The following is a 23,742-nucleotide window of genomic DNA, read 5'->3' on the forward strand; positions in this document are numbered from 1 at the left end:
CTAAAGTGGGTGTATGCAGCTTCCTTCTATTACTTTAAGTCTTCCATACTTCTCTATTAATGACTTTTCTACAAACAGTTAGAATGGAGACAAAATGATTTATCAGAAATGTCCAAACAAAAACAAGCGAAAAAACAAGTGAAACACCATGGCCAACGGGTTCAAATCATACAAAGACATTCAGAGGGGAATGTTAATTTGTAGGGAAATTGTAAAAAAAATAGTTATCAATAATTAGTCAGAAAGTACATAGAAGCCTGGAAATGTAAAAAAAAACTTTATCTTCTAAGTTCTCAACAATGTATCAAAGTTATAAAATTCCATTGTCAAATTCAGCCAGTAAAATTGGATCTAAAGAATTCAGATTTCAACAGCAAAGACAACAAGTCAAGCCAGGATAAAAATGATCTGACATTTGAGCCGGCAAGCTTTTAGAAACCGGCCATACACAATCATTTGAAAGGGTCCAGCTCTGACATTTTTTCTGAGAATCACAAACCACAAGATATATTTTTTCTAATCAGATTCGATTCAGTCCCGAAGCTTTGTGGAAGTCAAGAAGAGGCATTTGGTTCTATTATTTTTTGTTTTGTTGGGTGCAGAAAGTCTAAGTCCTGGACACACAGCTCTCAGGCAGCTCGGCTGGAGAAGAACTCCAGGCCAACTATGCAAGTGTGAAGAAACCACTGAAAAACATAGCAATTGGTTTCTGGCACCCTAAAATAAATGCGTTTAGGACAGAGCTTTTAAAAATGCACAACTTGAAAACGTCAACTAAACAAAGTGAAAGTCAGATATAAAATCAGAACGATCGTTGTCAAAGTCCGTAATTTCACTGCAATAAATCCAGTGGTATTTCAGTTATGACTACAGTATGAAATTGCCAAACTATTTATAGCAATAATTTGCTTCCATAAGAATCAATATAACTGATAGATGTTTTTTGTAGTAGCACAATCCCTAAGGTATCTGCACTGAGCAACGGTGGCTACTCTTTGCTCATGAATTCAACACATTTGTTGCAGTGATTATTAATTATTCTTCCAAGTTGTATTGTCCTGCTTGGATTAAAGGCAGGTTGGGTTGTAACAGTGAAACCATGGCGTAGATCAGTTCGCCATATAGTTAGGGCGCATGCCACATGGGCACAAATGCCCTGATTTCAATTGTCAGCAGGCCAGACCGTTCACTACATATCGTTCTCCCTCCATTTCCCTTTTCCCCACTGCCTCAATACAAGAAAGGCATGGAAGCCATAAAAGTACTTTGAATAGATTGAACTTAGTTATGGCTTCTTTCTGTCTGCTGTCACTTTCGTTAGCATCCACAAGTAGTTGAAGTGTGGGCCAGTGGTCAGCAGATCCAAACGTAGGTGCTTGAAACATCAGGGTCTTAGCCAAGCCTAGACATGTTTACATTTTCAAATGATTCAAATAATGATTCAAATTAATGAGACGTGTGGACTGACGTCAAATCATGATTTCTTAAAAAACGACACTGATGCGACGCCTTGACACTGATGAAGCAGTAATATTGCAATCACACTGACTTGAGTTTTGAAAATTGACCAACTCTGGTCAGTTAGTTTGTACCTCTATTGTGTAGAGCTCCATTTGAACTGTGACAAATCTGAACAATGTCAATGTTTGGTTCTCATCTGTCCATCGCACTCCTCTGCTCTCTGCTCCTTTTCTCTCCTGTCATGCTCTTAAAAAAAATTATGAATCTTAATAATTCAAAAAATTTTCAGTGTGATAATTAGATCATGAATGCATCAAATTTATATATATATGTGTGTGTATGTTTGCTCAGGCTCTTGGGGATCATAAGAAAACCCTTCTCTCACTCTATTTTTATTCAATACCATTGTTGGTCTGTGTCTTCTGTCCAATTTATGACAATTTATAGAGCTAGAATCATATATGTACCATGTGACAAAAGCGTTGGATAATTACTGGGCTAGACAAGTTGGCTAAATATACCTTTTTACCACCGGTCTCCTGACTCTGCATTACAACAACAGGAGAAAAATTCACCTGTTGCCTTCATCCTTTTTCGTTTGAAAAATATTGTATCCATGTCCCTCAAGCCTCACCTCAGTGAAATAACTTGCTAGCTACCATCTTAAGATGACAATGATGAGTAAGAGGTGCAGCCCCTCGCTTTCTTTCTCTCAACCTCTTCTTTCCTTCTCTTACGCAAAATGAACACGTGCCAAGAAGAACACAAACTATCGGCAAATTTGACATGTTGACCTTGTGACTGTCGTGGCAAAAGATAAAATAGTTGCCACTGTCATAACTCTGCAGAGTGGTTAAATCCTGTTGCGTGTGTTAAAAACCTTTTGTTGACGAAGAGGCCTCAAAATGTCTCAATCCGTTTCTCAGACTGAAGGTCCTGGACTGTCTAACCAGTACCATAACAATATACCCAATCAACAAACCCCTCTTAAACACAGGTCAGATTTTCGTCCTGCTAAACATTTTAAGCAGCTGAAATGTCAGTTGACATGTAAGAGCTAAAATCTTTTGAAGTCTCAGTTGAGGAATCAACATTTGTCATTTTTAAGTGTTTGCACTAAACACAGTTAACCTGAGGAGAAAGTGAGTAAAGCAGTTGAGGTGTGAGTTAAATTGTTGAAAAGGCTGGAAAAGCTAGTTAGTGGATCTTGAGTTAAGATTTTTGTCCGTTTACATTTGTTTACTTTAAGTGTTTGATAATCCCTTTGTGCAGAGGCTTGCCCTTAATTTGAACCCTAATCCCAACCATTAATCTAAATTTAGATTAAAGTCACTTTACATCATGTTGAGGCTGGTGCAGTGAAAACGGATTGGAGGCCTCAGTTTTCAGCCGAATTAGACAAAATGTCTTCATTTAGTTAGTTTGAGGTCAGTGAATCAGTGACATAGGCTAATGCAAGCACACATCCATTGATCTTAAGAGGAGCGATTCATGATGTCTGTCCCTTTTTTTCAAAAACATATTTCATTAAGTTTAAATACAATTGGAACTAAAAGATGAACTACATTAACATCATGTCTGTGTGTTACAAACACACCAGTGGGGCAGACTTGATAGCCACCTTCTGGTAAAGCCTCTCAGCTTCTATGGCTTTAGTTTTGTCTTACTTCAGGTCTGTCAATCTCTCACTCACGTGTGTGTGGTGGTAATTTGGGTGTGAGGGTTGTTGCATGTGGCCCCTCCACCTGTCCTTACTTGGACTCTATTTCTGGGCCTCACACTGAACCTGTCTATGTCTCGCCTGGCAACAGTACCAGTGTGTATATATATATAAATATATGTATATGTGTATATAAATATATGTTTATTTATATATAGTCTGTGTGTGTTATTCTTGTCTTGAGTGCAGTCGGACCAGAGTTGTGTATGCTCACAGCTGTAACGCCAGAACAGTGACCCAACTTGACTCTTCTGTCACAGGAATCTAACTAATGCTTGCATCAGGATGCAGCTTTAATAAATGTGACACCTTGGTCTGATAAAAAGTTTTTTTTTTTTTATTGTTCGCTGTGTGTTGAACGACTTGGTGGGTGTCTGTTGTGAGACCCATATGTTTTCTTAATGAAAAAGTAGGAACACATTTGAACCACACCAGCTAACAGAGCATCATTGAATTCTCCTTCAAAGAGGTTTAACCTGATGTGTGGTGAGATCTCAGATCCAGCTTTTTATGACCTTGAAAAATCCTACCAGCGGTTGTACTCTAATTTCATAAGATGAACATTTGTCTATACTAGAATATCCAAATTAAAGAGAAAAAAAACACTATCTGTCAAATCAACGATCTTGTGTGGGTCAAGTCAGTGTTGGAGTGAGGACAAGAACTTGGTTTTGGAAGATATTATCATGCTGATAACGGATGGTGCGTGTCTGCTAGGTTGGTGGTTGTGGCTATATTGCATTATTCACCAAATCCTATTTTTTACCAAACTAAGTGGTACCTCCAGCTTACAACAGCGATGTTCCCTCTAGTCGTGGTCAGACATGTCAGCTCAATATTTTGTGAATTCACAATGAGATTAAATCTTTTAGCAAATCAAGCTCATTGAAACAATTTTGTGAACTAAGGGAGGAAAAAAGGCCCATATTTTTCTGTCTCTGATTAAGAATTGTGACTTTTCCTCTGCCATTTGTTTTTTGAGAAATGTTTTCCATCACTTGAACCAACTCAACATGAAGCTGCAGGGCAGCTATTGAGTGGTCACACAACTTGTGGAGAGACTTCATGCATTTCAAAGAAAGCTCACATTGGTTTCTGCTGATCTTTGTCCAGGCAAAAGGCTGTGGTGATGACAGGATTCAAGCATTGAAAACCAGCAGGTTTGAAAATCCAAGTATACCCACTTAAGTGTGGAGATTTGTGAATGAACATTTTTGTGTGAATGCTGAAGTTGGCATTGAGAACACTGTATGCTTATTTCTGTAAAAACATACACACCTTTACTTCAATACTCTTGCTAATTAGGTGGCAAATGTTGGCTATAGATTACAAATAGGAAAAATGTACCTACCTGATATGTTGTAAATCTGTTCAGTACCATACAATGCATTGTTTTGTTTTTGTTGGTACAGTTGTGTGCACTGAGGTGGATGATATCTGTTACTTAAATTAGGGGAAATCTTTATGTCAGAAGAAGTTTACATTTGACATTTGAATGTATAAATGTATCTTGATACATAACAATGCACTGATGTTATGCCTAACAAAAATGCAATATTTGTACTCTTATATTGTACATTTTAGCTGTTGATGTGATTAAAACGACACTTTTACCACAAACCAATTGAAATGATCTGCCATTCATCATCAATTATTACATGGAATTGAAATAGTTTTGTTTATAGTAACAAAAATAACTTTTTCTGGATAGTCAAAACACATCTTTTGATGGAAAAGTCAACAGTTGTGGACAATTTTGGGTTTGATATCTTGCCTAAAGTTAGGTTCCAAAATCCGGCGCCAATTAGCACTGGTTCTTACTCGGCGGGTAACTGCCGGACTGAATCACAATGCACATTCTGGCTCATTTCGGATCAAGCTCTGAACTGATGTAGTTGCCCTTCTTACAGGCAATATAAACATGCAACGATAAAGCACAAGGACTCTGGGGAGTTAAGTCAGTAACATTTATTGATGAGACATTTATATGATGAAGAGGGAGAAGAGGAAAAAGAAGTTTCATTTCTCATATATCCACCGACAATCTAGGCCTATAGCAGCATAACTAATAGCAGGTCCAAGGCAGACCTGAGCAAGCCTTAAACGTAATGAAGAACCTGGTGACGTACAGGATACATTTAGAAATAGAGATCGGCTTTGGCCTTGTCGCTCTGAACTTGCACAAAGCCTCAGAGAAAACAAACCGAGCCCGACCTGAACCTGATGGGCATTCTGTTTTTGTGTCGAAATGAATGTTAATAAATAGTGAGGGATGTTATTCGATGCAAGTATGCTTACAGATATGGACTCCAAAGGTCAATATTATACTACCTTGCTTAAAGAAGAACATTGTTGCTAACTTTGTGATTGTCTTTGTTTTACAGACTTGATTTGAATTTTTCTTGAATTTATCAATAGGTCAAAGACTTACAATGTAATAATCATTGTTTACATCTGAGTTACAGAGTAGTAGGTGGGTATATTGTAATTGGTGGCTGCTGTCTGTCTGTCTGTCTTTCAAGCACACCAATAACTGTGGTAGGTAATCCAATTTGGATTAAACCTGGCTGATTGGTTGGGAGTGGGTTCAGGACCTGCTTCTTTTTTCAAATATATCAAGGGTCAAAGACGCAGCATGGGATCAAAGTTGTATTCCAAAGTAGAATTTTTTTAATCTCTAAACCTTATGTCAAAATCGTACAAAATATGATGTGCATCTAGAGGCAGGTAACCAACATTTTAAGTTCCAGATGGATTGGTGCAAGTGGGTAAAGCCTTTTTACATAACTGCTAATAAGTAAAAATGCCTTTGAGCAACCCTGAACATAGACACATAGTTTCACATCTGATGAAGGGGAGAATTTAAGTAGCTAAAGTGACTTGTAAAATGTATGCCCAATAGAGCTGCCTCATATGAAGTATCGATTCATATTTGTTGGTGTACACCTACTAACAGTGTTGATGGCGTAATTGTCATGTATTTTGATAGTGTAATTGTTTTTACAGAAGGAGATTGAGCACTATAATTGTAAATTGAATATGTACATGTTGTTGGTTATGTGCCATACAGTACCAACGCCTCCTTATCCTCACATGTCTATGTAACCTTATAATATCAAGCTTTTTTTTTAGATCGTTTGTACAGTAAAATAACAGGATCTAGTTTTCAAAGGTTCAGTTTATAATGGGTCTGTTGTGTACTTGCCACTGAAGGGGATATGATCTATCCATGGACTGCATATCTTGAGTTCATCTCATCAGCTTCACGCTTGGCATGCGTATTGTAAATGGCCCATGGGTTAGGGTTAAGGTTAGGGTTAGGGTCAGTAGGCCAATATCCCTTGCCATTTGTCTGCTGCTAGATATTGTCAGGCAAACTAATTTGAATGCAATGTGGCGGCATTTTAGAGAACGAAAAAGCACAACCAAAGAGGAGAAATTCCAATGACAAATGGAGGTTTGGAGATGATGGGGTTGCAAATAACTGGCTCCAATATGATGCATGGAGATGATTTGAACAGTATGTCACCAGGATGCAAAAGAAAAAAAAATAAATAACTTGCTTGTCATTGGAAATAAAATGATGAAACTAAAAAATATCTGTGACTGTGAACGCAGCTACTGTCACATAGGTTGTATGTCTGTATCCCGGACTCAGTCGGAGCCTCCCCTGTCAGCAGATTCTGTGACAGCGCTAACGGCAATATCTGAGCACACCAGCAAAGAGTGTGATTGCAGTTCATCGTAAGGAGCAAAGGAAGAGCTTTATGATTCAACATTCTACCTTATTAATATGATATGCGACACATATTATCACTTTGGCTGGAAACATTTTGCTTGGCCGCTGGAGCGTTCATCTACCAGGCATTTTGGCCAATGGGTCAAAAAGGTAATTTCAGACCCTGTCTTCATCTGTTTATTGGTTTGTTTAGATTTGTACCAAACCTGTTGTATGGATGCAGCATGGACCACAGATGAACCCATTCAATTTGATTGGGATCTGGTTAAAGCGGCAGATCAAGGAAGTTTTGTAGGTGTATCCTGAACCTTGTGGATAATTTTTCATCATTTTCTCAAGAAATACTGTTTAGATCTTGACATATTAAGGCTTATTTAAATATTTGAAACTGTAAGTCTGATATTGAAGAGCACCCAAAACTTATGAGCCATATTGCCTGCACTTGTAAGAGCTGGGGACTCGTCTATATGTATGTTATATTTGAATATTTAATGTCAGCAAAAAGTAGATTTTGACTGATATAGATGTTTCAGGGCTGATTCTGATATTAAGGAGTAAAGCATTTCCAACACGGATATTTTGGCCAATATACACTTGGCTCGTGTTGTTCCTCCAGTCTTGAAAATAAATGATCAAATGTAATTATTGCTTTCATTTACAAATACTTTACCAAAACCTCAATCATAAATAACTATTAATATAAATAAAACACAAAAACAACAAAATGTATAGAACATATATATATAGAGAGAATATCACAAATGTTTTACATAAAATGTAAACCTAAATGCATGTTTGGTTTTGTTTATTTTGTCAAATAAAGTTTCCATATGTTATATATCAGTGTTCAGAACTGATCTGAGCAGCCATACTTGAAGGTAGAGTGAAAAGCCAGTGGTAACAGAGAGAGGAGGTTGCAATGGTCAACTATGGGTAGAAAAGTTCACATTTTCAGACAGTCATCCTGTTGCTAGTCCTGTTGCTAGTGTTGGTCACATGAAAAGTACAGTAGCACAGAAGTAGAAGAAAGAGAACTTGTTAGCTCAGCTCAGCTCTTGCCTAATTTCTCAATTGCACACAGCTTGACAGTCACTGAATGAACTGGGCTTCAAAGTCATATTTGGGTTCTGGGGAATTTCTGAAAGACTAGATTCCGGCACCTGAAAGGCTTTTTAAAGCACCTGGTTGAAGAGTATCGGCAGCTTTAGGGTTTGGGTTGAAAAGGATATTATCCTTTGAAATGTAGATGTATAATGTTGCAAAATACTGAAACACTCCCCAAAAATACAAGAGCCATTAGATTTGAGCCACATAATGTATAGTTGGGTAAATGTTGGTAGTTGCATTCAACTGGGTTGAAACACATTTGAAAAAGTTGTTCATCATGAGTAAGGTTTGGTATGAACCAAGTTTGACCTTAATTGGTAAATGTTTTTTTATAAATGGCCAGTTTCCTTGTGTCTCTATAACAACATACTGAAAACACACACTGTGTATAGTGTGATACATGGAGTCAGGAAAATGCCACAGTAGAGGGCTTGAGAAGTTGATGTCATGTAAACTGATTTCACTTGAAAGCTAAAAACACTGGACTCTACAGTTCCTGACCTCTACAGTGTTTGTCGTTTCTTTTCAGTTTGTCACTTGCATTCTCATACAAATGTGATGGAGATGATGTTGGAGTTGCAGTTTCTCAACACGGAGGCAGGTGGGACCCCATGTGAGGTGACCTGATCTGCAGATATCAATGGCTTGGAATGAATTGGAGGATCCTGAAATGAGTTCATGGGAAGCTAAGGTTGAGAAAGTGTAACACGATATTGAATAGTTGTGAGTCATTTTCTTATCTAAACTATAATTACACACAGCCAGTTGATGAGCAAGGACTTCAAAATAAATAAAGCAACACGCCGATGGATGCTACAGGGGTGCACTTCATTACTACTTTTCCAAGTCAGTAGTGTTCGTAATACTAGTTACTTTTTGACGTTACTTTCTCTTCCTGCTAGATAATGGAAGCGGTTCGGTCGTTCTTTGTAATGTCTTACTTTTAATTCCCAATAAAAAAACATCAAGGGGAAAGAAAATAAATAAATCACTACAGCAAACAGTGTAATAAAGGATGGTCCATATGAGCATACATGGCACCAGTAACTGTATCATGTGTGTAGCCTCTTGTATCGACTGATGCTGCTAACTTACTGTATGGGAAAAAGTAAAGATGGTGCATACGAGTGGAAGCTAGTCGAAGCAGCTGCACCCTGTCTTCAGTGTCTATGTGTTTTGTTGTGGTTCTTTTAGCACGAGTTCTTTCACTATTGTCTCTGTATTTTAATTTAATCTTTAATTTGTATTCTATTGACTTATTTTATTCTCCTGTCTACCTCATTGTGACTTGTGTTCTGCTGTAACAAGTGTATTTCCCCATTGTGGGATCAATAAGGTTTTATCTTATCTTTTATGTCAATAAGTTACTACACAAATGACTATTTGTCCATTTGTGTTAATTTATTGAAACTGTAACAGTTCAATCCTTTATTTGTTAATAATTGTCAAGTGAAGGTTTCAGGAAATTATATCAGTGTTCAAAAACTTTATTTATACATTTATTTATAATTGAAAGTAAATTATATCAACGTGTTGTATTTTTTGGACATTGTTTTGCTTCAACTGAGTTCACGAGGTCATGGCATAGTTGAAAACTTAATCTATTTATTTGTAATTGACAGCGAGTCAAGTTATTTAAATAAAAAGGAAGCACACGTGATTCTTACCGTAATTCATCACTTTAGAATGTTTTTCCCTTTGTTTTAATTTATTGAGAATATTTTTGCCCATCCTATTGTTTCTTAACACTGTTTTGTTTATACCGAATTCACTAAGTCTTGGCATAGTTCAAAACTTTATTAATGTATTTATTTATAATTGAAAGTGTTTCAGTAAATCCTATCAGTGATGTTTTATTTGAAGAAAGCAATGATTCTCATTTGACTCTGAAGCCAAGTCTCCCCATCGGCTGGCTCTAATGTGCATTAATGGCATTTGTGCAGGCAGAGCATTGGCAGGCCTGATCCCAGAGGCTGTAACCCAGTCTCATATCCTCCTGTTTGCCTGTGTCACTCCGGTGTTCTCGTCTCTCTGGCACCGCCCAGTGCCGGCGAACAGAAGCTATCAGTGCTCCTCTCTCTGAAAGCTCCCTGCAGTAGCACCATGGTAATTCTGCTCCTCTATCTTCCCTCTGCATCATGTTTACCTAGCAACAAGCATCACCCGCGGCTGGCCATCCCATTGGTCATTTGAAAACGCACCGGGGACCAATGGCAGGGCTGTTGCCATGGTACAGTGTATAGTTGCCGGGTGGAATTTTGCTGCAAGGCACGTGAGTCTCGGAGTCTGCTTGCCTCCTCGCGCTGCCGCTGTAATCTGCGTTAGTTGCGCCCGAACGTGACCGAGTGGAAACCAGTCACTTTGAAACACTGACGCTGGTCCACATGTTCGCTCCTTCAACCTGCGGTTCGCAGCAGAATCTGCCGCGGAGACGACGGGAAACTGCTGCAGATCATCCCACAGCCCGTTTCAATCGCCGTTTGTGCCCATGCAACATGCTGCATCACTGACTAAACTGACGCACCATGTCAGCTTGTAGCGACGTCTATTACCGCCTTAGTGTTTTCAACCAGATAGTCGAAATATATACAAAATAAAAATGATTATTTATTAGATGCATTTATTTACTTCTGCAAATTAAAGCTGTCCTGGAATTTATTTGTTACATTAAATACTATGCATAATTCAATCCAAGTTCAAAATGTGTTATTAAAACATGCCCCTTTTTGAATATTAATTTCTGTCAATGATTTAAAATAATTCCCTTTCCTTTGTTGTGCCTTGAAACGGTTTAGAGTGAAATAAGCTTTCCTTGCAGGACGTTAGGTCAACATGTAGGCTATCTGATGGGTTAGAAATGATTAGTTAATGGAATTTTATTTTAGATATAAATGTATATTATTCCTTCCTTTTTTTAGTCCCACTTGTTATTCTTTTAAGACATTTTTCTTTTTATAATCTGTGCACAAGGGCATACTGCATGTTGTGCAACAGTTCATCTATTCACTCTGTAATTAGCAGAGAAAATAAAGGAAACTTGTGTAGGTCACTCAATGTATGTGTTGGCACAAACACACTTTTTAACCTGTTGCTCCAACCTCTGTAATTGTGGAGCTGACATAACTGTAGGATTTGCATTGCATGAGGATGACAAAAAATGCGGCACTCCATGTTTTTCTCCTCAGTGCAAACAGACATATGCACACAGTAAGCTAGTAAAAAGCCCTCGGAGAGTAGAGCTAAGGTTTGTCTCCTCGCCTCCTTTTGTTTATGCCCAGCTACCTTCTTGCATCCTGTCGGTTGTGTTTCTGATGGCATGCCTGCCCATACAGAACTAGGCTTGGCATGAAATCAAAATTATTGTGCATGCACAGGTGATATAACCTGTTTTGGGCCCAGAACAATGTGGCTCTGAATCTAAAGTCACTGTAAAGTCTGCACATACTAAGTTCTGTTTTATATGGTTTTTTTTAGTTTGTCCTCTACATCGCATATTTCATTTATTTCTCCTTCATTTACTTTGTATTTGGTTAAGATTTAATTAAAAGCTCATGGTGGCAGAAATTTAGATTGAATTGTCAAAGTTTTAGGAATGAAATCGCCAGCTCTGGCTAAACTGAACTATAATGTGGACATGATTTATTAGACACTGCTGTGTGACCATTAAGTCAACTGTGTAAAAATACTTCTTGCAAGATGATTCCTGTTGTGTTGATGCTATATCATGTATCCTAAAGATGAAGCTGGCCTCTGTATGGGGTCCTGCACATGCTGAACTTAACTTCAGTCCACCTCTCTTTCTGTCCTTATAACTCAGAGAAATTAAGATTTATAAATGTTTTCTTACACTGGAAAATATATAAATCACTCAAATATAGAAGTCTAAATCCAAAGTTTTCATCTAAAAGAAGCATTGACAGCAATTACTTTTAAACAGTATATTGTGATTCGAGTGATGAATTTCTCTTTGATTTGATGATTTTATTGAATTGTCACTTGTAGCAAGTGTTCATTAAACCTGACACACACTCATCTCCACATACATGCTTCTCATGTACTATTTGGAACAATTCCACCCTGTCTCGTTGTTTGGTTCAGGTTGTTTTCTATATTTTCAAAGTAAAAAAATTAATAATCTTCTGGCTCCAACATTTGCATTGCGCATGCAGCGTTTGTTATGGATTCCACTAGTAAAATGTATTTCTGGTCTCATCACAGCTCACAAATTCCAACTTCTGGTGTGGACGGACAGAGCTCCGGATCTGATGTCGGTTCTGGCATTTGCACCCAGCACTGTATTCAGAACTTTGAGCACCGGACCAGCTCCGTTTCTTTTTGATTATTGTGGAGCCCCTTTGAGTTGGGGTCTCACAGGAAGAGTCCCTAAAAATGTGACGCCTGACAAAGTGTTGCCTTCCTGTGGAACTGTGGGAGCTATGTACTTCTCCTCTGCGACAGAACCGCTTCACACTGTCCGGGCTGCCGCTCTGACCCGACAGGCGCAGTCACCCTGAGCTGGGCATAAGGCATTTTTTGAAGCAGACCACCTGTAGTGATGCATCTGGATGTGATTACCATGTTAGCGTACATTGCTGCTTGGCTGTATTGCTCTATGTTACTTCCTGCTTGTTTGACTTATCCCTGAAACAGATCACTTCAATGCAAGCTGTATAATTATAGCATGTTTTTAGGCCATGCCATCCTATTTTAGCTGTGGCTGGTCAGCTGTTATGCAGAGTGTGGGAGTGCAGTGATTTAGACCATGGGTACTGGAGCCTGGAGCTTCAGTTGATTATCAAGGACACCTGCAGAATCTGGAGTCAATGAGATTACTTAGCCAGAATGTAGTAATTAAACTTGCTGATGTTTACCTTGAAAGTTGGTCGGCCAGTTTTGACCAAATTGTTGTTTCTGCAGCTTCATTATAACGTTATTAGGTTTCATGTACAGTATCAGCAGTTACAACTTAGTTCAAAACAATACTATAAAAAAGCTACCAAATTGAAAAGTGCAGCACTTAACATTGGGTGAGCATTTCATGTTTTAAGTGTATTTCTCTTAACTGCATTGCTATATGATTATCACAGCCCTTCACCTTTTGTGTGGAAGGTAATTACAGTAGACATTACTTTGGTATAACACATTACTGCGTGATCAATACGCACAAGTTCTAGATTTGAATCCCAGAGAGAAAAGGAGAAAGAATGAAAGAAAGATAGGAGGGTGAGCCCAAGTGACACACATTTGTCTGTGCAGTGCGAGCTGCGTTTGACGGTGAGTTTCCTTTAAGAGGGTGTCAGCTGGTGTGTGACAGGGTTTGTGTGCTGAGCTGTTCCCGGGCAGCATTGTGCCTGATTTAGCCGGAATGCTCGGATAGCAACAGTAACAACTTTTAGCTTTGGCTGCTTTGTGAGGAGAAGTCACCGCAGATCTCAGCTGTGGAGAGTCACTCAGTGACCGTGTGCTCATAGAGGCCTCCGGCCCTCCCCCTGCCCCCGCTCCCCGGCTGCAGCCCCCTCCCTCCATTTCTACCTGACATCTTCAAACTATTTCCGCGTCATTCCTGCCTCGCGCCGTTTGAAGAGACAGTGGGAAACTAAGCCGATCGCTCCTCCCACACACCCAGCCGCCAGCCAATGGAGGCCAGGGACGGGACTTGGAGGAGCCAATTGCCGCTCAGCTGCCATGGCGTCGGGTAGCAACAGAGGCTGAAGAGGGTGCGTGCGCCCGAGCACAGAGAAGTAGAAATATTTTCAAAGACTGGAGGAACAACATGAGCCAGTGAGAACTGCATGGCAGCAGCAGGAAAACCCAGCTGTCTGCCCCTGTTAGTGTCTGTCACATAAACAGTTTTCATGTCTAAAGCGGCCATTACCTACGGCCCTGTGTGTTGTATTAAACTGTGTCCGCCTCAAGGTAGTTCTTTTTAAATGACCTGTATGAGTGTGTACACGTGTTAATAGCGATGATCAATGTAGGCCTCTGTCTCCTGTACTTCTGGCCCGGGTCTCCATAGATATTACACAATGAGCTTCTTGTGAGCATAACACAAAGCAAATAGCACTCATTTCTTCTAGAGGTTTATATAGATGTGTCCAAACACACAAGCTGACATTTGTTTTCTGTAATTCATTAGATTCAGCTGAGGCTCAAGTTTAGAAAAGTACTATTTATTATTTATTACTCTACTTTATTAGTATGTGTGACACGATCTGTGATTGATAATCTGTGACACAGTTTTTCAATGAAACTGTAGAAAGAAGTTTCAGTAAATCAACTGAAGGTTGTCTATGTCTGCGTGTATATAAAGTCCCAGTATATATATCCCGCTGTTACTATAAATGGACAGGACAGGAGAGGTCTGCTTGGAGCAGACTACTGTGGTCAGGGGGAAGGTTACCGTCCCGCTAACTCACTCAGGTTGCTGACAATGCTTCTTAAAAAAAAGTCGGCCTTTGGGAACTGTTCGCTCTGAAAACACGCGTGAAATGTCGCAAACGTCATTTTAAATCGTGTGCGCGGATCCGTCGTGTGTTATCGGCACAACGCGAGGCTGCGTCAGACAGAGCGGCTCCGACCCCCACCAGGGGCACATGGTACAGTCCCTAACGCAGGGTGGGGGAGCCGTGTGGGAGAGCAGCACAGATTCCGTCTAACGGAGAAGCACGGAAAGAGAAAACGGGCGAGAAACATGAGTCGAAATCGCCCCTGTGAAGGTTTCCACCACGAAGGAAGAAAAAATCCCCCGTTCTGCAATTGAAAAGCAGAAGAGGAGAGTAGGTGTGTGAGGACAGAAGAGCGGAAGCGGGCGGAAGAAGAACGGGCGCGTCAAGAAGCGAGCAGAGGGGTCTGACAGCAAAGCTCAGGAACTCCGCTGGATTTGGTTTCTGTTGTTCTCTCCGAGACGAGTTTCAAGTTTTGCTCCGTCGCAGTTTGGACTTTGTTGGTGATTTTACTTTGGTGTGATCGCCTCGGAGTTGGACTCCCTCTCGGACCGAGTTGCTGTGGTAAACAGTGTCGGGAGTGTGGAAGTAGCTTGTAAGTGCAGGCCGTCAGCGGCTTGTCATGCCTGCCTCCAACACGCTGAAACGTTTGGCTCATGACCCTCGATCCTGGATCTAAACTTTCTCAACCCGATCCCCCCCCTGTGGTACCCCCGAGGACAAGACGCGTGTAAGTGAGGTGATGTGTTTGTAATGATTCGTCACAGTCCCGTCGGCCCATGAGTGTGGATATCCCATCAGAGGAACTTTGTCTGGAGCTACACGTCTTTGTGAAATCAACACGTTGAAGTGGACTATTTTGTTTACATGTGTTCGCAGAACTGCTTGTTGTCCCAGATACAAACTGTACCGTGTCCGTGGATTACATTATTGTTTGGCTACTAAAGGGCCCCTCGTCACCCTGGTGTGGGCCGGCACCCTTCTGACCAGGTGGGCGGGTGAAGGGGAGCTGAGTGACCGCAGCACTCCCAGGCCTTGTGGAGCTGTGGTCGCACAGGCTCTGTGACATTGCCAGTGCAGGGCTGTGTGTGTGTCACTGGATTAATCTGAGTGATAACATCACTCTACACTGCTCCACTCTGTCCAGTGACCAGTCCCCCCAGAAAGCGCCAGTAATTGGAGCTATTTTTAGTGTAAGGGATGGGGTAAAAGCAGGCAGCTGGAAACCCAACTCCCCCCCACCTCCTTCTCTTCCACCCCTTCTGTCACACTACCTCGCTCAGCCCACCTGGCAGTATGCTGGGCGAGCCTGGTTAGCACAGACTCAATTTACAGCTAGTGAATGATCTTCCAGACAAGTCGTCTGGAAGAATAACAAAGGTTGGATGAACTTCTTCTTCTGAATAATAAGAGATCTGTCAGGGCTATACTGACCATGGACTCTTGGTAGCAGGATTCTAGCTGAACTGTGTTCCACTGGTTAAGACTTCACTGGACACAAACTTTTTCTGGAATACCACTTAGAAGATGTCTGAAGGACTATTAACTGTGAAGATTTGGTTGTACCTGCCCTGGATTAAGTGAACGTATCATAAGCAAAAAGAGTAAATGCCTTTACCCCTTGGACATTTAGCTCAAACTCATAAATAAGAGTATTCGCTCTAAGAAAGGCTTACCTTGACTACCTAAAGCATCGGTCACCAGCGACCTGGAGCGGCACAAACCTCCAGCACACAGAAAGAATGCATGAAACTGCCGAAACCAACATAACTAGAAGCTAACCTGACTAACCAAATATTCTATTTCCCCCCACTCCCCATACCCACAGAGAAACAGAATATATATGTAGAATGAGAGATTATATCTTTAGTGTAACTCCACAGAAGACAGAGATTGCATCCTTTATATTTTTACTTCAGAGAGACAAGCTGCCTGTACACCAGTTGGTTGCCTTAGAAACCACAGTCACAAAAGAATTTACAAAAGAAATAAGCCAGAGAAGACGGTGCCTTTTGATTGGTTGGTCGGTTTCCCACCATTTCAAGATTCATTGATTTAGTTGGATGTAAACTGTTGAGGTGAACTCTGGGATTGAAAACACGCCTGATGACAGTTACCTGACCCCTTTCAAGTCCCACCCACACGTCAGAGTGTTTGATTGACAGTATTTCCTTGCTGGATTGAACAATTGCCAAGCCTTTCCATGGTGATCACGTCATCATCCGTGGAGGACAAGACTGTGCCCCCTTGCAGGATGGTCCAGTCAGAACCCTGGATCGCCTCTGCCCTGCTTCGGAAGAACAAGAGTCAGTACACACACACAAACACACACTCACTGAAAAGAACTACTCTTTTCCTACTGTAGCCACATTTTTGTGTAATTCTATCGCGGTGTGTTGAACGTTGATCATTATTTTTTGCGCTTAACAGAGTTCGGACACGTTTTAGTTAACAAGACATAACATTGGTTTAATGTATGTCCCAGTGATGTCATGCTGCTGTTTGTGACAGCATATGTTGGATCGTGATTGCTCTGGGTCTGAATGGGGGGGAGCAGGAAGCACCATCATTGTCAGCTGAGGAGACTGTGTGGATGCTGTCTCTACATACTTATTGGATATTCTTTGGTTTAGCTACTCATACATTAATTCACAGAATAAAGTAATGAGGATAAACTTTTCCAAAACGAAAAACTATACTTTGAACTGTAGTGAATATCCGTGGCACTACAAAATGCAGCATGTTGTCTGTCAGTCATCTGACCCTTGTTCATTAACCGCTGAGGTCTTTTTGTAGCCTATGCCTCACATAGCGGTGACTCGTTCCATGGCTTACCAAACATTATATGTTTAGTATATAGTGGGTTTAATAGAATATATGATCATAATGGAGGATCTGGTCTGTGGTTCTTTTCAGCTGTGTTGTTTTTTGTTGACAGCTAACTATTTAATATTATTCAACTCAACAGCAGTATAATCTATCTGAACCAACACCTTAGAAACAGTCCGAACACAATTTGAACTTTAGATGCTTCATGGGAGGATTTACTGCAGAGCTGCTGGAGCAGACTGCCTCAGTCTTAAGTAGGTGTTCATAATAAACTGAGAATTGAGTGTATATACAGTAAGTGACAGGAATCCGGATAGTGATACAAGGGTTTTTATTGCCACATATTTAAGGCTTTTATCTCATCTGATAATGCTTTGATAGGCTTTGTCAATTATAATATAAGATAATAATACTCATGTGACTTTGGGTTGCTGTGTCCCTGATTATGTGTTTGTCCCCAAAAAATGTACATTAATTATTGATAGCAGTCTGAGCTGCTTGTCTGTGTAGGAGCTTGGGTGCATTTAGAAATTGAGAGCATACATGACCTAAAAGCGAAGTTTGCGTGACTTTGTTTGGTTGCTCTGGCACAGGCTGCGAGTTATTCATCAAATTAAGGCTGAAAATCTTAACTCAAACACATGATTTGTTCACGTACTGGTTGGAATGCAAGGATATAGATTAACATTTCACACTTGAATCACTTTTTTTTCCTGGGCTTTAAGATGACTTTCATTCTGGACTAACCGATTCTTTGGATTCCCCGCATAGTCCCAGAGTGGGATCCCTCACGTCCAGGCTCAGTTTTAACATCCAGCTGGGAATTAAATTTGAGCCCTGGCATTTTGCAGCTTGCTTGTTCAGATTCCCCTACCTGCTCACAGTGGCTCACTCATTTCTTTCTCTTCCTACTTGTTTATCAGTTTTATTCAGTTTTGTGTTATGTTGTTTGATTCAGCTTGTAACATTGTTACTCAGGTAAGACAGTCGGTAAACTAAAGTTGAATTTCACAATAGATTTACACATTTTTATCAGTTTGAAACAGTGAAGTAGTATTACAAATCATCATCAGGATCTATGCAGTTCAACTGTTTGAAATATGATAAAGATGAATAAAAGCAGTGTCAGGAACCCCCTGTAGATAGTGCCTTATGACTTACCTGTGGTGCTTAAAGGTTAGACTCACTCAATTATATCTGCCAATTGTGTCGTCTCACCTTCATCATGATGCACTCCTCCACCCTCAGTAATCAAACTAGGCAACACAGAGGTTTGGTTGTTGGACTTGTTGCCTACAGGTTCAGTGTCAGTCGTAGCCCCATACAGCTGCTATGTGTTCCATATCTTGTGTGTCAGGGAAGAGTCAGAAGCAAATGAAGGTGGATGAATTCTTTTTACCTTTCTGTGCTGTTTTTGACCATTTGAAAGAATGTTTTTCACCTCTCATCTGTGTCTTAAAAGGTCCTTGTTCACTGTTTACTACAGTATCTGCTGAGTTCTTTACATCATTGCTTGGAAAAACTGGGTATCTTTACCGTCATACGGAGGTCCTGCCCTCTGCCAACAAATCATGTTTGCTTGTTCAACTTTATAGTAATCTGGGGTTTGAGCATAAAACCACAGGGATCAGGACTAAGAAAATTCTGAAACTCTTTTTAGAGACTCTCTCACATGCCCATTTTTCTCACTACACTGTGAATTACTTGTTAATGAAATTGAAAAGAAAACTTAAGCCCCTGCTTATGTTAGAGGGCTGAGCTTCCAGGACTGTATCCAGAGCTAAGAGGTTTCACCACCTCAAACTTTTAGGCATATTTACACTGACGGCTTGCTGCAAGGCGTCATGGTCAGAGAGTCCTCACCAAATTTCAGACGTTTAAACCCTGTACAAGCTCTGGTAGAGGTCTTCGTCTGGTTCAGAGTCAGGATCTCAACTGAGAAGCCCTAACTTTTTCTCCAAGGCCCAGAGGCTCAACCTTAACCTTACCTAACTTAACTTACCAATGTCCTACAACTCCTTATATTAGTCTCTTCATGTGAAGCACTTGAAACAGTTCTTTGTAAATGAAGATGTTAACACCTGATTGGTGTTATTATTGTCCGGTATTCACTCCAGGACAGATTTACCCTCTGTTGGATGCTTCTGGGATAGTGACTGGTTAATGCTGTCTGTCAGTGGCTGTACAGTGAGTGATTGTTCCTTTCTGCGCTGTAAGTTTGATCACTCGGTATGTTACTGTGTGTTACTGCACTGCTGTTGAGGTATTGTTTTGCTGGCCCGGGGAGAACATTACAGTGTGTTATTGGAGAAAGGAAGGTGAGAATAGTTATTTCACAGTGGGATATCTGTATGTTATCTCTCCAGCTGCCACCTAGTTTTAAAGAGGCACCTTACTGGTCAGTAGTTGCCTGGTCGCTGGAACTTTTTGTAATAATCTCCAGTGATGATGCAGACAGGTTCATCTGTCTGTATCATTATCATTTGAGATTTGATTTGAACCCTTATCACCCATTTGCAGGCAACAGGCTTAGCCTTACTTCATCCTGCCAGCTGTCCATTCCCCCCATTTATCCAACTGTGTATTCTACATCAGTCTGGTGATCTCTGTATATGTGCTTATCTGTATTAATGACTGCTTTTATTTTGGATACTTGTATACACACGGTTGTCTCAAGGCCCAACCCCTAGTATTTGCTGTAGACCCACAGCAATATGCTGTATTCAGTTTCAAATCCAAAGCCAAGATCCCCCCAGTCCCTAATTTTATAAACCTCCTCAAACCCTAGTTCACAGGGTCATATAATATATGAATAATAAAACCAACATGGCCACACACACACAGTCAACAGTTAACTGTATAATTTAATATAACTTTTCATAAAATGTCTTAAAAACCCTGAATTCTCATTCAAGCATCATATTGTTAAAACAATCAGAATCAGAATCAGATTCAGAATCAGAATCAGAAGTATTTTATTGCCAAGTAGGTTTACACCTACAAGGAATTTGCTCTGGTAATTGGTGCTTACAATTAACATAGAAACATAAAAACGCAATAAATACAACATACATAGGAAAGCAATGAAAAATAGAAAACCAGTATATATTTACTCACTAAACATGTCTGTTGCTAACAAGTGGCCAAACATCACTTCTCCTCATGTGAGATTTGGACTCAGTCTTCTAATTGTCCTAAGGGATGGCAACATGTAGTTGATTTGTTTTAATTGTATTTAAAATTAGTCACTGGAGTAGTTTCGTGCTCAAGGACTGTAGTCAAGATTGTCACTAGCTAAGCGTGGTCAGGCAGTTTGTGTAGAGCAGGGTCAGTCTGCTGAATAACCATTGGGACTTGGTGAAGGTTGTGTCATTGAAATGAACTTGGTGTTGGCAATAATAGTATTTCTAATATTTAACCCACCACATTTCTGTCAATAAGGCTAGACTTACTTTTAGCAACTTTCCTTATCATTCAATAGCAATGCAAAATACATCCTCCACAGTCTGTAAAGATGAATTCACAACCTCAAACTATTAAGAACAAAACATTAAATGAAGGCAGCATTGTTCTTAGCTAGATGTGCCTAAAAAACTGAGTGTGTATCAAAGTCCCATGTTGTCCGCCAGTATCATACATACTGTACATTGGTATCAGCATATAGGCTAGTCAATAGGTAATTAAACATATGTTTCCCTGATATTGTCATTTTGTTGGACAAAGAAAAAGAAACATTTCAACATATTTTGTTGGCATTGTCTGCTGGTTTTGGATAAGTTACATTTGAATAATTGTTTTGTGATCTAGCACACCGCACCATATTCTACGTTCTGAGCAATGAAGCTTTAATAAGTTCAGGTGCTGTCTACACATTTCAACCAGGTTTAAACACTCACTCTATTATTATGAAAGTGCCCTGCACTGCTGTAATGCCCCTCCCACGCCAACACACCTGGTTAGGGGGGTTTCTTTGAATAGGCCAGCATACATCAGCAAATCCTCCTCCTCCACCTGGCTTTGATGCAGGTTGGCAATGGCCTGACTCAGGTGAACTGGCATTGCTGCCAGGAAGCGAAATTACTTCAGGGGTATTGACATTTAAACATTATTTGATCACTCACCAGTTTCAGCAGTTTCAGCTGTGCAAATGAGATTTCTTCTGTTTGTTTGGGCTTTAAAGTTCTTTAAGAACACTGGCTGGCTGCTGGTATAGTGGAACCCTTAACTTAACACATATCCTACAGATTTCGGTATGGCATTGTATTTGTACAGTATGTGTATATACATATTAATGTTAGTACTAACAGAATACTCCTGCTCGAATACACTGATACATGTACTTAAAGTAAACCTGTGGATTAGAAATTTTTCCTCACCACCACCACAATTTAATCTTAATCCTGATGTCACCTGCATTGGATGTGTAAGGCTGTGGATATAGATGAATATTGTGCAGTTCTTTAATAACTTCTGTGTGGTGTGTTCATGTAGGTTTTTAACCTTTAAACACAAACTGCCAACTATGCAGGTATTAGCTGTTATCTAATGGTGTTTGACTGCTCAGATACGGATTCAGTCAAACTTCCTCTTTAAGAGAATGTTGCATATTCATGGTTAATTTTGAAATGTTTTCAACTCACACAGATTGTGACCTCATTACACACCTTTATTACATCCATTTATGTTTGCAGTAATGCATTTTAATCTTTGCATATTTTAGGTCAAAGCTTAATGTTCCTGTGCATGCTAGTATTCTAGGTCATTGGGGATAGTGTTTCCATGGAACGCGAGAAACCTGGTTTCTTATTAAAGGCATGTATGTGACATGTTATCGTGCGATAATGTCTGAAACATTGTGGTAAGATCCGATTGGTTTATGCTTAAGATGGTTCAATGCTGCTGTTGAAGTGTATGTGTCTGGTCGCACCGCTTAGTTATAAAAAGCAGCCTCAGTGTCGCTGTCGCGCCGATACATGCGCTGGAACAATCGTGTAGGTCTCAGATCTCAATCATGACATTTCATCCGTTCCTAAAGCCTCAAATAAGTAATTCAAATTCAAGTTTTGACCCGTGTCCTATCAACTAACATGGAGGTGGAGGGCTTTATGACTTTAACTGCACTCTGCCATCATTGGGTGATCGTGAAGTTTTGGCTTCACTTTTGTCGAGCTGCCATGTCTTACATCTTTTTATGTAGTCTATGGTCCAGAGTGGAAGTTGAGTTCATTGGGTTCAAACTGGGGATGAAGCACTTCAGTCCTGTTGCCATCTGTCTTAGATGTATGTTGTTTTTGGGCTGGATGGTAACAGAGAGGCCAGCAACTGTCCCTGACGGATGAGTCATTGGTCTGCCCCATTGGACAGGTGGGCGAGTGTTTCCTCATTGGCTGTTACTCGTTCAAAATTAGCATTTGGGGTTGTTTACAATTAGTGTTTCCATCTAAGCACATTTGCCTCTAGATTTACTAACTGTTTTACAACTCTAAGGAATTTTCAAAAAGCACCCAAATCTCTGGCCTTTTTGTACAAACCGCAGCTACTTTTTTGTCGAAGACAGTCAGCAGTGTTGTTGTGGGAGCGTGATGTCAGTTTTCACCTTCATGGGTATATCTTTCTCTCTTTGTCTCATTCAACTGACCACACAGCAGGTGACATGACGCTGAACAAGCTCTTAACTTTCTCCTGGACTGATCAGAGTACATGTAAATACAGCTGAAATCACAGCACAGATGTTTCTTTAACTTATGTGTCTGGGGATTTCTGCAGATATAAATGCTGCTGTTACAGATCAGGATTTTGGCAGAGCAGAGCAATGACTGCTGAGTAACGTTTCGTGTTAATGGGCCATGTTTCAGTCACTTTTTTATACTTTTTCTGTTGTCAGACACAGTAAACAGTGTAAATGTCTCACAGTTTCATTGGGAATCTATGTGTATTAGAATACTGTATATGTGAGCACAGGAAGCTGAAAGTAGCTGAGACTTGGCAGGATGTAAATACAACACCATGCCATTGAGGAATATTTAAGAATATATTACATTTAGCTTGTAATAACTTAGTTTTCATTTTTATTCAAATGCCTGACTTCAGCATATACTGTATGCTATTATATTATCAGTTAACAATGTTTGGTTCTGATGACCTCCATATCCAAAATTCTTTGATGTGTCTCCCTTAGCTTTATAATGTCGCCCATGTGATTCAAAATTGGCGTTATGTTTGTTGTGTCCCTCCCTCCCTTCTTCTCGGTTTTCTGGCGGATTGTGAACAACAAGGTGCAAACCACCACCAGTTCTACAAACTCCCGTTACCGAGCAGCAGCAGCCAGTTTCCCGTTCTCGGGTATTGCTCAGATATTTGCTGCACGTTCTGGATTTGGAATAATTTTGCGTGAAATACGGCCGTGTAACTTTAGGCAATTTGTTATCGAGTTTGAGGTAGCT

At 40.2% G+C, this 23,742-nt stretch overlaps 1 protein-coding gene across 2 annotated transcripts in view; it reads left to right on the top strand.

The window, feature by feature from the left end:
* Window positions 1-23,742, top strand: part of dyrk1b (dual-specificity tyrosine-(Y)-phosphorylation regulated kinase 1B) — a 46,733-nt gene that overhangs the window by 6,520 nt on the left and 16,471 nt on the right. The window contains exon 1 of one of the 2 annotated variants that reach the window (XM_053433157.1): window positions 14,592-16,776. The exons of the other annotated variant lie outside the window; for it this stretch is intronic. Coding sequence (XP_053289132.1) covers window positions 16,674-16,776 — 103 coding nt within the window. The 5' untranslated portion in view covers window positions 14,592-16,673. Of the gene's footprint in view, window positions 1-14,591; window positions 16,777-23,742 lie in introns of those variants that run through there. 2 annotated transcript variants of the gene reach the window in all.

This window comes from Pleuronectes platessa, chromosome 10 (assembly GCF_947347685.1).
Source record: "Pleuronectes platessa chromosome 10, fPlePla1.1, whole genome shotgun sequence".
NCBI classification, from domain to species: domain Eukaryota; kingdom Metazoa; phylum Chordata; class Actinopteri; order Pleuronectiformes; family Pleuronectidae; genus Pleuronectes; species Pleuronectes platessa.